Genomic DNA, 15,215 nt, shown 5'->3' on the forward strand with positions numbered 1-15,215 from the left:
CCAACCATTTCACACACACACACTGGCCTTTCTCTTACAGGCGTAGGATGAACAACAGGTGTGTAGCCCTGTGTATGCATGTGTATGCATGTGTGTGTGTGTGTGTGTGTGTGTGTTTATATGCGTGTTTGTGTGTGTATGTGTATGCATGTGTGTGTGTGTGTGTGTGTGTGTGTGTGTATGTGTGTGTGAGTGTGTGTGAGAGAGTTGATGAATGGAGGTGTATGAATAGGTAGGAGGGAACAGGCGCGTGCATATTCACATGTACAGTTTATAATGCAGGAGCACAACAAAGCTCTTTTATGTGGGCTGGAGAGGCCAGAGCATGTTCAGGGCGCTCCTCTGAAAGCTTTTCCTGCAAATGACTAATGGCCTGGTCAGACTACACGATTTATTTGTCGCTCACGATTGTCGTTTACGATCTACCATGTCACACTATACGATTTTAGAACCATGAAAAGCTCTCCGCGTCTTGGACGGGAGAGTGGCCACATACACCGAAAGCATCGGTCGCGTCATACGACTCCCGTCAAATTTCTGACAACACTGATAACCTGTCACAAAAAAAAGAAAAAACTCTTTGAGTGTGTTTAGATTAACTTGAGTATCTTGGTCATTTTCATTTTCCTGTTCCTGTGAAGAATCCTCTTTTTGTGTTTATGAATGTAAAAATGTGTGGCTATTTGAGAAACCCAAGCCCTTATCCAGGTTTTAAGAAACCCATACCCATATGAACCTCTGGTCCATCTCACCAAGAGGCCACTGAATCCCATTTACAATGTCCCTTGCATGTGCAATGTACAATTGCTAATCTGGCACAGATGTGTATTTCTTTGGAACTGAGGGAACAACTGCATTTAAAACCTTCGTTTACAAGATTACTTCGCTTCTGAAACAATTTGGTAGGAGTTTAATGCACCAACTTAAATTCTATTTCACTGGTAGTTATGCCCCGGCCGGAAGTCGTAAATCAACTATCCTTTGCCAGACCCACTCTCAATTACAATTGAGAAGGTCTACATGTTAACCAGGCTATGTGAGCTGGAAAACTCCAAAAGAAATCACAGAACTCTAGCATGTATACTGTACATTCTGTCCCAGTTTCTGACAGTTGCTGACAACAGCAGTTTAATGTAGTAATCAATAACTAGGATACGAGTATTTATAGGCCTATAAACAGTTTACATCCAAGTTTCTTTGTGTTCATTTAAACACATGGATTTCCTGAATATGATCACATCCGTGATACGCTTCATGACTAATACTGGTGTACATGTAAACACAATCAATGATGAAGGTCAATTCAAGGTCAGGGCCCTCCCTCATGATGACCTACAAAAAAAAAAAAAAGAGTGAGTGAGGGAGGGAGGTGGTGTGACCTTGGACAGAAGAAGTGTGCGGTGCATTGTGGGTAGGTTGTTTTGCACGGCGTCCAGATTCTGCGCGCGCGAACTGCGATCAGATGAAAGTGCTGATGGAAATCCCATCATGCACTGGGGCCAACTTACCTCCAACCAGGCTACCCCACCAGAACAATCCGGTTTTGTTTGTAGGGGGCGTGGGGTGGAAGGTGGAGGGTGGAGGGGAGGTTGGTGTTGGGTGGATGTTTTGTGGGGGCCACTCCTGCCCTTTGTACCAGCCCATGGAGGGGCACAAAGGGCCGGCCCCCAGCACCACTCCGGGGTATAAATATTGGCCCTGTGAGAGCAGGTTCTGTTAGCTGCTAGCTGTTAGCCTTGAACCATGAAGGCCTGGAGTCTGCTCCACCCGCTGCTGGTGCTGCTGCTTCTGCTGCTGTGCCCAACCCTGCTCCTGCATGCCTCCTCGGCCTCCGTGCCCGCCTACACCCCGGGCCTCCACCCGCAGCACAAGGTCCTCCATCTGGGTGAGAAAACGTGACACCTTCCAGACGTTTTTAGCCATTTTTTTCCATCTTGCCATTTACAGTATGTCATGAGAAAAAGGTTGATTTTAATATTTTCCTCCTGAATTGGTACATTCTCTTTTCGTTGGTTGTCTTTAGTCAGTTACAATCCAATTTAAAGCTACATTAATTTCGTGGTTGACTTTTATCTGATTTTATTCAAACTTTTATCTCTATTCCAAATGTTATTTTCCCTCTTTGATCTGTTTTAAAGAAGTGAAGCTTCTTTGGTGACTTCTAGTTGCTAGTTTTTCCTTAATTTCCTTCCCCACCTGTCATCTATTCCCTACCAGTCCAACCATTTTTACTTAGCTGAATAAATATAATCAAATCTATTCTTAATATATATATTTCATTTATTTTTACAACAATTTGGATCTCAAATCACGTTTTAATCTCCTTAACATTTAAATCGCATCTCCAGCTCCTCATGAGCTTTTTATTTTACTTCTGCTGTTTGTTACTCCTGGGATTTCCTGAAATGTTATGTTGTTCAGATGTTTTACTCGTGCAAGCAAATAGTTACAGCAATTAAGGAGAAAATGTTGAAATCAAACTTTTTCCATATTCTGACAACATAAATCATTATAGGTGTGAGACACTTGTTATTTTTTGTAGGCGACTAATTTTGGCATCATCTCCAAATAAATTTGGGCAGGGTACGATCATGTGAAAGACAGCCACACAAATCTTTCATTCCCTGTAGCAATTTGCACTATGTAGATATTTCGTCAAAGTTGGACTGCCCTGCAAAAATGCAACACTTTGTGGGCATGTTAATGTGAGCTCACGGATTGTCATGCAACAAATGCCTTCTGGCCAGATAAGAAATTTTTATTAACAATGATGATCCTTTTTTTTTTTTTTTTTTTTTTTCAAATGTTTTCTCTTTTCTTGACTTGTCAATAAACTGTAGTAGCTAGTAACTAAATAGCAATGTTATCTATTTCATTACTTTATGTTCAGGAAATATAATAATTTGGCTACTAATGTGTGTCATCTCAGAGTTCCTACTATGTAGCCCCTGCAGTTAGAAGTTCTCTGTTCCTAGAACTGTTGTGTCCAAATCAAAGGGTATTTGGCGCCACCCTGTGGTGCAGGATGAATGCTGTAGAGGAGCACTTCTCTGTGTGTTCCCAGCAGACCATCATCACTGATCTAAGATAACATATTTGTGTCTAGATTATTTTATACACATCTGTTAATGTCATACGTGTGTAAATACCTTCAGCCGTTAACTTTCTAGTACTGTAAGCTGTCGAAAAGGACACACAGCACACAGCACTTAGCTCTATAACCTGACCACTGACCATCAACAAGATGAGTTGCCTCCAGACTAGTTATCTCAGTAGATCTGACTCACACTGTCACATAAGGCCCTGTTGCTTGTGGCTCTTTGTTGTTTGGCCACCATATATTTTCAAAGTTGCAGAGAGTGCACACACATCCAACTTGGTGCAGGTACAGGGTAAAATAAAACCGTGAAAGACGAACAAGTGCCTGCACACTGTTGCTGCTGCTTCCGAAGTGGAAGTGGGAGAAGCAGCAACAGTTTGCGGGCAGTTTTTTTTTTTTACATTTTTCACCTTATAATTGAAGCCATTTCCTTTCTGATGTCAGTGAGGCCCTCTGTGTGGGACTAACCTGTCATGCATCAGGAACTCAGTGTTGTCCTCCTCCTCTCTGCCCCCTACAGACTGGCCCAAGGACTGCGGCCTGTCCCACTTTAAGCCCAACACGGCAGAACGCATCGTCTCCGGCAACGAAGCCAGGCCTCATTCCTGGCCCTGGCAAGTCTCACTGCAGGTAAAAAGATAACTTTCTCTTCTCTGTCCAGGCCACACTAGTCTCATACAATAGCTGGGGACACAATAGCTGTGTCTTAAAATCAAGGAAGCATACTCAACAGCCGGAAGCGCTCAGGCGTAACAGCGGAACCACAGTGATGTGCTCGTCCACACTAGCTAGTCTATTCCAAAGTAGAGTCCGAGAACGCTAGGGAGGCGTCTAGCCTCATCTTCATAGAACCCGACTCACAAGGAAGCATTCTATCAAGGAAGCTTGCTTGACTTTGGGAAACAGCAGTTTCCTGATATTGTTTATATATCTGACTGATGAATTATGTTTACCTGTTTGTTGTGTTGTAGCTTTACCTGGCTGTTATATTGGCCTATGTTTAACTGTTTGTTGTGCATTTTACCTGGCTGTTGTATATGTTTATCCGTATGCTATTTACAGTATGTTTACCTTGCTTTGTGTAGGTTCGTCCTAGGGGCAGCAAGCACTACATCCACGTGTGTGGAGGGACTCTGATTCACAAGACCTGGGTGCTTACAGCTGCACACTGTTTCCAGAAGTGAGAACCACATCAATTCACATACACTGTGTACACATACCATACACATACTGACAAACACAATTCATTACATTTACATTTATTCTTTTAGCTTTTTTGATGCTTATCCAAAGCCACTTACATATGTGATTACTCTATATTACAAGGGCCACTGTCCTTGGAACAACTCAAGGTTAGGTCTTACACACACACACACACACACACAGAGAGAGAGACAGAGAGAGAGAGAGACAGAGAGACAGACACAGACACAGACACAGACACACACACACACACACACAAACATTTGTGCAGTGACATCAATGTGTGTCCATGCATATTCAAAGTCAATAGCATACGGGCATAACATTTAGTGGATTATTTTAAATTATATATTTTTTTTTAATTAATTGTTGATGAGTCCTTATTCCATCCCTTATTCTTCCACAGGGGGAAGGCCGAGGATCCTGGAAGCTGGCGTATCGTTGTGGGGAAGCACCAGCTGAAGCGTTCGGAGACGGCCGAGCGCATGTTCCCCGTGAAGCGCATCTACCGGCACGAGCGCTTCCGCTACCCGGCGCACAGCGAGCTGGACTACGACATCGCCCTGGTCAAGGCCGGCACCGAGATCCCGTCCAACAACTTCGTCCGCTACGCCTGCCTGCCGCGCAAGCAGATCAACCTGAAGCCCGGACACTACTGCTGGGTGACTGGCTGGGGCGACACACGGGGTAAGCTACACTGTATACCAATATAGGCTGGGTGAACCCTGCCTGACCTGCCGGAGAATTTGGACTTCGCCCCCCCCCCCGGCAGCTCAGGCTGGAAACCTGCACATCTATCTCCACTGCTTCCTACCTCACAACCTTTGGCTCAAATCACAAACGAGCTTATCCAAAAGATGCACCGGATCGTTGGTCTGATTGGTTTGCCTTCATTGACAGGACAGTGAAGAGGCTGACAGGAAGCAAGTGGGAGAGGCAGAGATGGGGTGGGGTCAGAAAATGACCCGGGTTGGACTCAAATCTGGGTCCTCGTGGGTACTTAGACCTGCCTGTTTGGCCATAGGACCCCCTTGTTCCATATTGATGTTCATTATTCCACTGTCCCCCTCTTTCAGGTGGAAAAGAGAACGTGTCCCTGGCGGAGTCGCTGAACCAGGCCCGCCTGCCCATCATCGACTACAAGACGTGCCGACAGAAGAAGTTCTGGGGGGACCGCGTGCGCGACTCCATGATCTGCGCAGGGTTTAGGGACACAGAGGGTCCCCCTGCTGCCTGTCAGGTGAATAGCAGGACGTGGTCAACCAACACACATTACATTTACCTCTGAGTGTATTCATTTAGCCGACGCTTTTATCCCAAGCGATTTACATTATGCCAGTTATAATCATATCACAAGGGTTGAGAGCTTTGCTCAAGGGCACAATGGTGGAATTCAGCACCATATGTGATGGGATCTGGAAAAACCCATGGATGGTCCATCCATTATGTTGCGGGGACATTTTCGGTTAGACTATCAATCTGATTGAGATACATACAAGTTTTATCCTCAAAAAACGGGGACACAGGTAGTTTTTCTGTATTTTCCCGGGGACAGGCAACCAAAAAAAGGGACTGTCCCCTGAAACCTGGGACGTCTGGTCACCCTACACTTTAAACAATAACTCGATTGATTGATTTAGCTAATTTGCTATCGCTAATAAACGATCTCTCCTTTAGCTAGCCTGATGCTGACGCTCTAACGATGCTCTTCTCTTCTCTGTCCTGCTCAGGGTGACTCTGGCGGTCCGCTCCTGTGCCAGCTGGGTCGGGACCGCTGGGAGGTGCACGGCGTGGTGAGCTTCGGGCCGATCGGCTGCACCGTGGAGAACAAGCCTAGCGTCTTCACCCGCACCGCCGCCTACATCCCCTGGATCGAGGCCACCAGGATCAGAGATTTCTTCATGCACTGAACCCTCCCTCTATCCCTTTCCTTAAATCCTTGCTCATCTCCTGACACACACACACACACACCCTGCTCTGTTCGCCTGTAACGCAGGGCTTGAAACCTCCCCGCCACAGGGGGGAGCTGTGCTTGCGCTCTGGTCAGTAGGAGGTGCAGGTTGCAGTCAACGATTGTAGTCCCTTCTTCACCCCACCAATCCGTTCCACGCCTCTTCCTTCTTGGAGGGTGGGGTCAACATCACCATAGCAACAGTTGCTTCGGTTACAGTGTGATGCCTGTAGGACTATGTTGCGCTCCGTTACCTGAGACCCTGGAACACACCTTGACGCCCCACATCACCTGCTAGCATACTGTCGTCGCCAAACGTGCATGCTGTTTCCCTTCCTTCTTTTTCTTCTCTCGATCTCTCTGGTGAGCAAACAAGGGGTCATCCAACCCCTTTAGGTGCAACCGAGGAGACCGCCGCCGCAGGAGACTTACGCATTCGCTTCTTCAGCCATACCGTAACTCCTTCTCCTTCCTGTTCAGCCAAAGGTTTTCACAGCATCTCTATAGGTTATCCATGTAGTGATGACGCTACGTGTTTAAAGAAAAAGGAAAAAATGTGAAAAGAAAAGAAAATGTGTTGAGCTCACAGAGCATAATAGCTCAGTTCAGTTCTTGTCCCACCTAGATTAAGAAGATATTTCCTACCATAACAGCTTTAGGCCTATGCCCATGTGAAATCAAAATAGAACAAAACAAAATATCAATCACTCATGCTATTCTCAAACACCACCCACCAATTAGTAGTTGTTTCCTTGTCATCCATGGGCCTCTCTCATTCGTCTTTTTTATCTATCTTCCCTTTCCTTCCTCGGTCCTCGTTCCCACTGATCTACATGATTAGTGATGGGGCGGCAACAATGGGATAGTCTATCCAGTGTTCTTTATAGATCAGTGGGGACGAGCTTGGAGGACCGAGGACGAGGAGAGAGGGTTGAGAAGGGGCCCCTGGATGCCTCTCATTTGTTTTTTTTAATTATAGATCCTCCCTTCTTTCCTCGATCCTCGTTCTCACCGATCTAGATAAAGAATGATGGGGCGTCAACAATAGGATAGTCTATCCAGTGTTAATTAGATCAGTGGAGGACCGAGCATTGAGGACGGATGTTGAGAGGCACCCCCTGTCCCCGTACAGTATGCTGCAGCTACTGCAGATGCTCTGTTGAGCTGATTTGAGTTGGATTTGACCTTTGACCTGCTTTACTATACGTGTCCCTGTTGGGACAAAAGCTCTGGGCTCTCCGTCCTGCAGTTCTTCAAAATGTACATAAAAGACATTTTACCAACACAGGGCTTCCATGCACAATCATACATGATCCACGTTTGAATGTGCCACATTTGTCACGCCTTAAACATTAGTGCTGCCTTGTATATTTTCTTCAACGGACACAGCAAATTACCTTTTTTTCAGCTTATTGTATTGTCTGAAGATGGTGAAAGGGCATTTTTACCCTCTTGAGGTGGGGAGTTGCCGAAACACAGGACTGTAAATGCTATTGTTTGCACATAAGCGGTCAATCAATCATGTGTTTGCCACTGAGACGGCAACTTGGAGTCACGTAGTGTTGATTATTCAGTAACAATGTAACCATGAACTATGAAAACATAAAAGCACCACCGCTGTCTGAATTCACAACCGTGATCCTGAATAAATCACTACACCAGCAACAAGATTCATGTTTGTTTGAAGTGTGTTTAGGGGAAATAGGATGTTTAGATCATTTTGAACGGAAATTTCCCCCTACTTTTGTCCTTGTGTTCACTTTGTTGCCTAGTTTCTTGCTTACATTTATAGAGTCAGGGATGAATAGCAGAACAGTTTAGAGATCTGCATTATCAGCTGAAATAATGTATGGGTACAGAGGAGTATACACAATCAACATTTATATTATATTTTCAGATTAACGTTATTTTGGATCTAAACCTTTTCAGCATTAAAAGCAGAACACATTACAAAATGTATGAAGTCATTAATCTGGTGCAATTTTAGCAATAATACCCAATGAACACCGATAGCGCAGCAGTAATCGCCGACAATAATTGACTCAAAAGAATGCTTTATGTAGAGACGATTTTTCATGTTTTTATTTGAGGATCGAGTCTTAGATGGCCGACAAGGACACGACTAGCCCAACGGGCACATTTGTACAAGGAGAGTTCCAAGCAAGTCTGCACTTCAAGTCACACATGTAAACCAACAGTTGAGTCAACCGACACCATAGACCGCTGACCAAATGAAGTCCTACTGTCACTTGAGAACGGACAGTTTGGTAGCTTTGACATGACCCATCATTACGGACTTGGAACCAATGATCTGTATCAGAACACTGACTGAAGAGGATTGCACTTAATAAAAAGTACACTTGACACGAGACATGTTGGGACTATGAAAGTGCACCATGATCTTCAGAGATCGACGATAAGCGTGTACATTCGCCTCCTTTGGCTTCCGGAAAGGGTAGCAATGAAAGGAAGAAAAAAAAAAGAAGAAAAACACACCACAGTGTTTCACATTTCACTTTCCGTGGCATTATCTGCCTGATTAATAAATATGTTGAGTAAAACCTAAACAGAAGATCTTCTGGTCCCGTTGGACGAACCGAACCACATCACCAAGCGGTGAAATGAGCAGGAAGAGAGGAGAGTGGTGGGTACTTGGGGTTGAGCTGGGCTGAGCTGGGTTGACGGTGATTGAGTCAAATATTAAAAGTCTGTGGTTTGGCCACCCCCTCCCCCAGTCAGTAATTCCTCCAGAATCCCAGTGTCCTCTGGGGTGAGGCGTGACCGTCAGTAGCGGGAAGGGGTGACGCCCTTTAGGTGATCCCAGTTGTTGTACAGCGCGTACAATCCGGACAAAGTCAAGCCGGCAAGGCCTCCTCTTGCAACACCTTTGAGACCACCTGCAACACACACACACACACACACATAGACATTAAGTCCAGTAATTGCACATAATCTGTGTACAGATATCAAAAAGAACGCACGCACGCGCGCACACACACACACACACACACACACACACACACACACACACACACACACACACACACACACACACACACACACACACACACACACACACACACACACACACACACACACACACACACACACACACACACACACACACACACACACACACACACACACACACACACACACACACACACTCTGTACAGATATCAAAACGTTAGGATAACTGGCTTTCGGGTGAAATGTAATGTAACAAAAAGTACAAAAACATTTAACTGTTGGGTATACGGGTATAAGTTTAAAGAAGGTCACATTAAGTTCACCTGGGCCCGTATTCACAAAGAATTTTAGGGCTAAAAGTAGCTCCTAACTGGCGAATTTAGGAGGAACTCCTAAAAATAATGGGCGTGTCACTCCTAACTTTAGGAGTCCTAATTTTTTTCACTAAAAGTTATTCACAAAGCATTTTAAGCCTAAAAGTAGCTCCTAAGTCTAGGACAGCGTAAAATAACTCGAGAGGACTTCTAACTCACTAAGACCTATTCACAACCCGCTTTTAGTGACATTTCACGTCGCGATGTTTTGAAATTTTGAGTTTTGAGCTCGCTGTCATGCAAGGGAATAAATGTGCATTGCAACTACATAGTTGTGCCGACATAGCGCACGCATTCTCACCAGCTAAGACCTAACACCTGTCACTCAACTCGTCATAGTAGGGGAGGTTTGCCATCATTCCCGCGTTATAATCACCAGCCAATCAAGGTGGTCACTTTCATCAAGCTCGTGCATGAGTAATGACGTCAACTATAGCAACGAAGACTCACTTTTAGTTTAGGAGTGGGCGTTTCTCCTAGGTCTGAAAGGCTTTGTGAATAACTTTTAAGGGAAAACTCCTAACTAAAATCTTCTAGCGCGATTTAGGAGTACTCTTAGTGGTAAGATAAAATGCTTTGTGAATACGGGCCCTGTAGTGGATTTTAGGTTAATTGTGAAATTTCACCCGGAAGCCAAATATCGCTAACTTTCTGTGAGTAGTCTATCATGGTTAAACAGCGAAGGACTCAACTACATATATAAGAATAGGTAACACATAATGTAAAAGTGGAAAATACATGGACTTCACAATGGATCATAAGCTTACTTTACTTATCTTACCAACTCTTTTTTTTATTATTATTTCTTCATCGCACAATAAAACACATGAATCTACATAATGTAAAGGCAGCCTGAAAACTACATAAATTGCAACACTGAGTGCCCAACCACTCACTTGTGGATTTGAACAGCATGCCTGTGAGAGCTCCAGAAGCCATTGTGTTGATATCGTCTTCTGCCCCACGGGCCTTTTCGATGGCCACACCAAACACACTGTACATTAACGCTGTGGGAGAAGACAGAGAGAGGCACTCGATTGGCATCACTCTAAAGGCCGTCGCCCACCGGACACGTACGCGGCGCGCCGCGACAATAAGACAATTAGAACTCCATTGTTTTCAATGGAGCAAAGCCCACTGGAAATGTTGGCCGCGCAGCAGCCGCACAGAGATAGAAAACTATTCTAAAATCCTGCGCGTCAAGCCCAGACCGCCGAACACCGCTGAACGGCGTGTCCGGTGGGCGCCGGGCTTAAGATGATAATCCACCCAATAAACATACAACTTAAACATTAAATATTGTATTTTTTTACCATATCATATTTCTGTATACATAACCATACCATAATTTCCCAACTATTAGCCACGCCTTGTACATCGATTTTGTAATATTTTTTCAGCTATGAGGTTAATACACAGGGGCAGTCAATACGGTACTAATATGGTTTTGTTCCTTTGAACTTTCATAAAACACTGTCCTGCGGCTTATACACGATGCGGCCAATACACAGGAAATGACTGTAGTATAATGATTGGGAGTACATAGAGGAGGCTTCAGAGGCCATAGGATGGTGTACTCACCCACAGAGCCCAGTGTGGTTGACCATGAACCACCTTGTTTTCCCATTATGTTCAGGAGCCTACAGAAACAGACAGGATCATATATCAGACATACTGTATTGAGCAAAAGGTCAACAGAGGTGAACAGTCACACAATTTAGTCATCATTCCATGTTATTATCATACTAATAATTGAGTACAGGATATGCTGAGTACAATGACAAGCATACAAACAACTCTGCTCCATCAGTAAAATGATCCTCAACAACTATTCTGAGACACTTACTGTGTATATCGTGGTTTGGACCAATTCATATCTCTGGTTTCTCTAAAACCCACACGGAGTCCATTAATCAACCCTAATCCGCCACCTGCCGAAAGAATAGGCGGACAACTGAGGAAACACTCTCGGTAACATCGCTAACAATATCGTTAAGACGACAGGCAGACAGACTTACCTATTATGCAGCTTCCGCCGATAGTGAAGAAAGCCAGTTCGAAACGGCCGCGAGTTTTGCTTTGCCCCATAGGCAGAATGAATTCATCTGAATCCTTGGAATGAAAAAAGAAGAAAGGCCAAGAGGTTACACAACGTTACTCCAAATACTGGCTTTAATGGCGTGGGAGTTTGCCATGACAAAAACTTAACTTACCTGCACCAGGTAACGTGGGTCCACATTGAGATATGGCGAAAGTGGGCTCATACCAGTCACTGTGACGACCAGAAACAAAAACGTTACAGACTGACATGCTCACAAACAGTAAAACAAAGTCACAATTTAAAATCATGTCGTTGGTCGACCAATGTCCAGTGTATGCTAGGGTATGCTAATGGATTCCTTGATGTCCAAGCGACCTGCTAATCGTTCATGTAGTCTGTCACGGACCCTTGTGCATGTAGGCCTACTAATTTTGATTATTGTTAATGTTACTTACATGGCACTCCGGCGAGCTCTGTATTTGAATACTCAGGGGCTCCTCCACCAAAAAGGCCACCCATTCCACCTTTAAATCCATTCGAGCCGGGTGGGTTGTTATCCATGTTCAATAATGAGTTAGCTAGCAAGGCTTGCAAGCTAACGTTGGCGTTAACAACCTGTCAAATTTTAGTTAACGGGGACGTGATATCAGCAAATCTGGAAAAATAAAGTCTTATCAGGAACAGATTATAACTGTATCCTAATGTCCTTCAAATGACGTGAAAATAAACATAAACGTGGGGAGGGAAGTTATTTCCAAGGATGTTTCCAAACCGACAGCGGTATCCCTGACCTCCACCACGCTCTACCGTAAAGGCGAAAGACTTTACTTACGTAATGCTGTCGTAAAGGATGAAGCAATCTCAAAATTATATGTTTGCGACAGTAGCTATTCAGGAGATCCACTGAAGTTACCTTGAGAACATAGCCTAGTTAAAACACCAGCATGCTCTTTTAACCGATCTATCTCGTTTAGAATTCATGTTAATTTGCGAAATTGCTAGGACTTAAGTTCGAGGGACCATTTGGGCAGTGTTCTTTCTGCCACTGTTTTACTTTCAAAGCAGCCTAATGTCTAGCCTAAGCATAAGCTGCACAAGTTTTTTGTCTTTTACGCAATTAAAAATAATAATAATAAAAAAGATAACAATTCCCTACACAGATCAGGCTATATCCTTCAAACATCAACTATCAAACATTACAATTTTTGAAGGATAGACTAGCGGTTCAATGAGTCCGCAACCCATAGCCAAGTGTCCATTAGGCCTAGAGCCTAATTAGCTGTATGATAAAGTAGCCTTCATTTCATCAAAATTGTTGCTTAGATGGTTTATTTGCCAATTAGCTAGATATGAATGTGGAGAAATGTCAGACTATGTTGTAAAGTGATGCCAAATCTAAAGTTGACAGTAGTAGGCTACACACAGGATAGTGAACCTTGCCACAACATAAGAGAATATTTTTCTATGATTAAGAGGGGGTCCTCTGAATATTTTATACACCACGGTGGATAACATTGTGAAACTTCCGCACATAGGTCTTGTCACAATTTTCGCTTTTAACAAACCATTATTAGGTTTGTCAGGGTTGATCACATCCTTTATTTTTGAAAACATGAAAAGTGATTTTGGCCAGCTTTCTATTAGGCCTATGCTACTGTAGGCTACTTAATATAGGCTAGCCTACAAAACATGTAGGCCTACTTAATTAATGCTGAAGGAAATGTTCTTTTTCAAAAAAGTAGTGGCCTAAAAAGGCCCTGGTGAACACCTTAATAGCCATATGCTAGGCCTAGGCCTAGGGGGCCTACTTGTAAAGTTGAACAGAACATAGGCCTATCCACTTAGATGTAGGCTACCAGACCGATAATTATCTGAAATAGCCTAACAAAAGGTAGATCGGAAGGAGGTACTTATACTGAAGGAAATGTACAGTCAAGTCAAGTCAGGTCAAGTGTATTTATATAGCGCATTTCATACACAGAGGTCAATCAATGTGCTTTACATAAACAAAAACCAAACAGGAATAGCAGATAAAACCATAGATGGGCAAAGAGTAAATAATGATAATAATAATAGTAGTAATAATAAAATAAAAAAATGGAAAAATGATGATCATAAAGAATGATTAACATTAAGAACTTAAGGTGGAAAAATTAGAAGACAGATACAGGTCTGTTTTTAACATATAGAGTCTAATTTAGCAAACCAGTGATAGTGATCCTTCTCAAACACCCAGAGCTCTTGCCTCTCTTTAGAGATTCGTTGACGTAGGCCCATCAGTATAGTCATCCCTAGGCTATCTCATGATGTGACACATAACAAAAGAATGCACATGCAGACCATAAAAGTAGAAAATGCTGAAAAGTTAACTGTGAAGTCATGGGGTGCCTCTCATTCATTATTTTTTTTTTATACATCCTCTCTACTTTCCTCGGTCCTCGTTCCCACTGATCTAGATAAAGAATTACCAGCCATCAACCATCTCTGTGCCTGTCCCTCATCACACCTGAAGTCACATCCCTCTGACTGCCCTACCATCGCCATTGCCATCGCCATCCCTATGACTGCCCTACCATCGCCTGCTGTGGTTCCCTGCCCGAATCTTTGGCCCACGCATCCCATCCACCCATCACTTTCCGAAATAACTAATGGATTACTAATGGACAATTTATTCCCTACACTGGACTATTTGAACTTTCATTGTCATTGTAACTTTCAAACTACAAATGACTGTACTGTAACTGACCCAAGGCAGATGGGTTGGGCCCTTGAGTCGTGGATCTGTCTGAGGTTCCTTCCTATATGTATCTCCAATTCTAGGGAGTTTTTCCTTGCCCCTGTTACTCATGGGCTCTCTTTGAATGTCTAACACTCTGTAAAGCGCCTTGAGACATGTGTAATGTATTGGCGCTCTATAAGCGACATTAAATTGAAATTGAAATTGAAATTCAACAATGGGATGGGAACGAGCCTGGAGGACCGAGCCTCGAGGAGAGAGGAGGCACCCATGATGTGTCAACCAGAGCTCCAGTGCATGCAGTGTTATGAGTTTGTGTAATCATAATGTTGACCAGGGCAAAGAGATTTACAGTTATTTACAGTGGAATAATAAGTTATTCGGTAAAGTGCAACTATGAAGTATTTACCAGTATTTACTCTTTAGGCTGGGTGACCCTGCCTGATCTGCTGGCGAATTTGGATTTCGCCTGCAGCTCAAACTGGAAACCTGCACATCTATCTCCCCTGCTTCCTGTCCACAACCTTCGGGTCCAATCACAAACTAGCTCATCCAAAAGACACACTGGATCGTTTGTCTGATTGATTGAAGGACTATAAGAAAGATGCCCATTGATCACACCTTTTGTGCAGTAGAAATAAAGTGCAGACTCCACACCAATAAAAGATTGAGCTTAGTGTGATAACAGCCAGATACTGCCTGATAGAAAAAGATTAACATTTTTACAGTAATTTGTTATCTGTAAATTCGGTCCCTTCCTTCATTGACCAGCAGGTGGCAGTAAACACCAGGGGAAATGGACTCTACTTGACCACAGCCTTTACCCATGAGGAACACGG

At 43.7% G+C, this 15,215-nt stretch overlaps 2 protein-coding genes across 2 annotated transcripts; one reads left to right on the plus strand and one right to left on the minus strand.

Moving 5' to 3' along the window:
- Nucleotides 1-1,735: 1,735 nt before the first annotated feature.
- Nucleotides 1,736-7,924, plus strand: zgc:112285 (uncharacterized protein LOC561476 homolog). The gene is made up of 6 exons (XM_062526395.1): nucleotides 1,736-1,885; nucleotides 3,621-3,730; nucleotides 4,186-4,280; nucleotides 4,710-4,990; nucleotides 5,380-5,543; nucleotides 6,034-7,924. The coding sequence occupies exons 1-6, from the start codon at nucleotides 1,744-1,746 to the stop codon at nucleotides 6,211-6,213; spliced, it is 972 nt and encodes a 323-aa protein (XP_062382379.1). The 5' UTR covers nucleotides 1,736-1,743; the 3' UTR covers nucleotides 6,214-7,924.
- A 384-nt stretch (nucleotides 7,925-8,308) lies between these two features.
- timm23a (translocase of inner mitochondrial membrane 23 homolog a (yeast)) lies at nucleotides 8,309-12,459 on the minus strand. Its single transcript, XM_062526497.1, has 7 exons — nucleotides 12,095-12,459; nucleotides 11,812-11,870; nucleotides 11,617-11,710; nucleotides 11,445-11,529; nucleotides 11,180-11,238; nucleotides 10,495-10,605; nucleotides 8,309-9,151 (listed from the first exon to the last, which is right to left on the minus strand). Exons 1-7 carry the CDS (start codon nucleotides 12,198-12,200, stop codon nucleotides 9,039-9,041), a joined length of 627 nt encoding a protein of 208 aa, XP_062382481.1. The 5' UTR covers nucleotides 12,201-12,459; the 3' UTR covers nucleotides 8,309-9,038.
- Nucleotides 12,460-15,215: the final 2,756 nt, after the last annotated feature.

This window comes from Sardina pilchardus, chromosome 22, assembly GCF_963854185.1.
Source record: "Sardina pilchardus chromosome 22, fSarPil1.1, whole genome shotgun sequence".
In the NCBI taxonomy this organism is placed as follows: Eukaryota; Metazoa; Chordata; class Actinopteri; order Clupeiformes; family Clupeidae; genus Sardina; species Sardina pilchardus.

Bases quoted from the DNA above. Each gene is read 5' to 3' on its own strand.
- zgc:112285 (XM_062526395.1), top strand. From the start codon at position 1,744: ATGAAGGCCTGGAGTCTGCTCCACCCGCTGCTGGTGCTGCTGCTTCTG. The intron at 1,886-3,620 runs GTGAGAAAACGT...TGCCCCCTACAG, and splicing joins GCACAAGGTCCTCCATCTGG to ACTGGCCCAAGGACTGCGGC. The intron at 4,991-5,379 runs GTAAGCTACACT...CCCCTCTTTCAG, and splicing joins TGGCTGGGGCGACACACGGG to GTGGAAAAGAGAACGTGTCC.
- timm23a (XM_062526497.1), bottom strand. From the start codon at position 12,200: ATGGATAACAACCCACCCGGCTCGAATGGATTTAAAGGTGGAATGGGT. The intron at 10,606-11,179 runs GTGAGTACACCA...CTTCTCCCACAG, and splicing joins AACCACACTGGGCTCTGTGG to CGTTAATGTACAGTGTGTTT. The intron at 9,152-10,494 runs GTGAGTGGTTGG...TGTGTGTTGCAG, and splicing joins CATGCTGTTCAAATCCACAA to GTGGTCTCAAAGGTGTTGCA.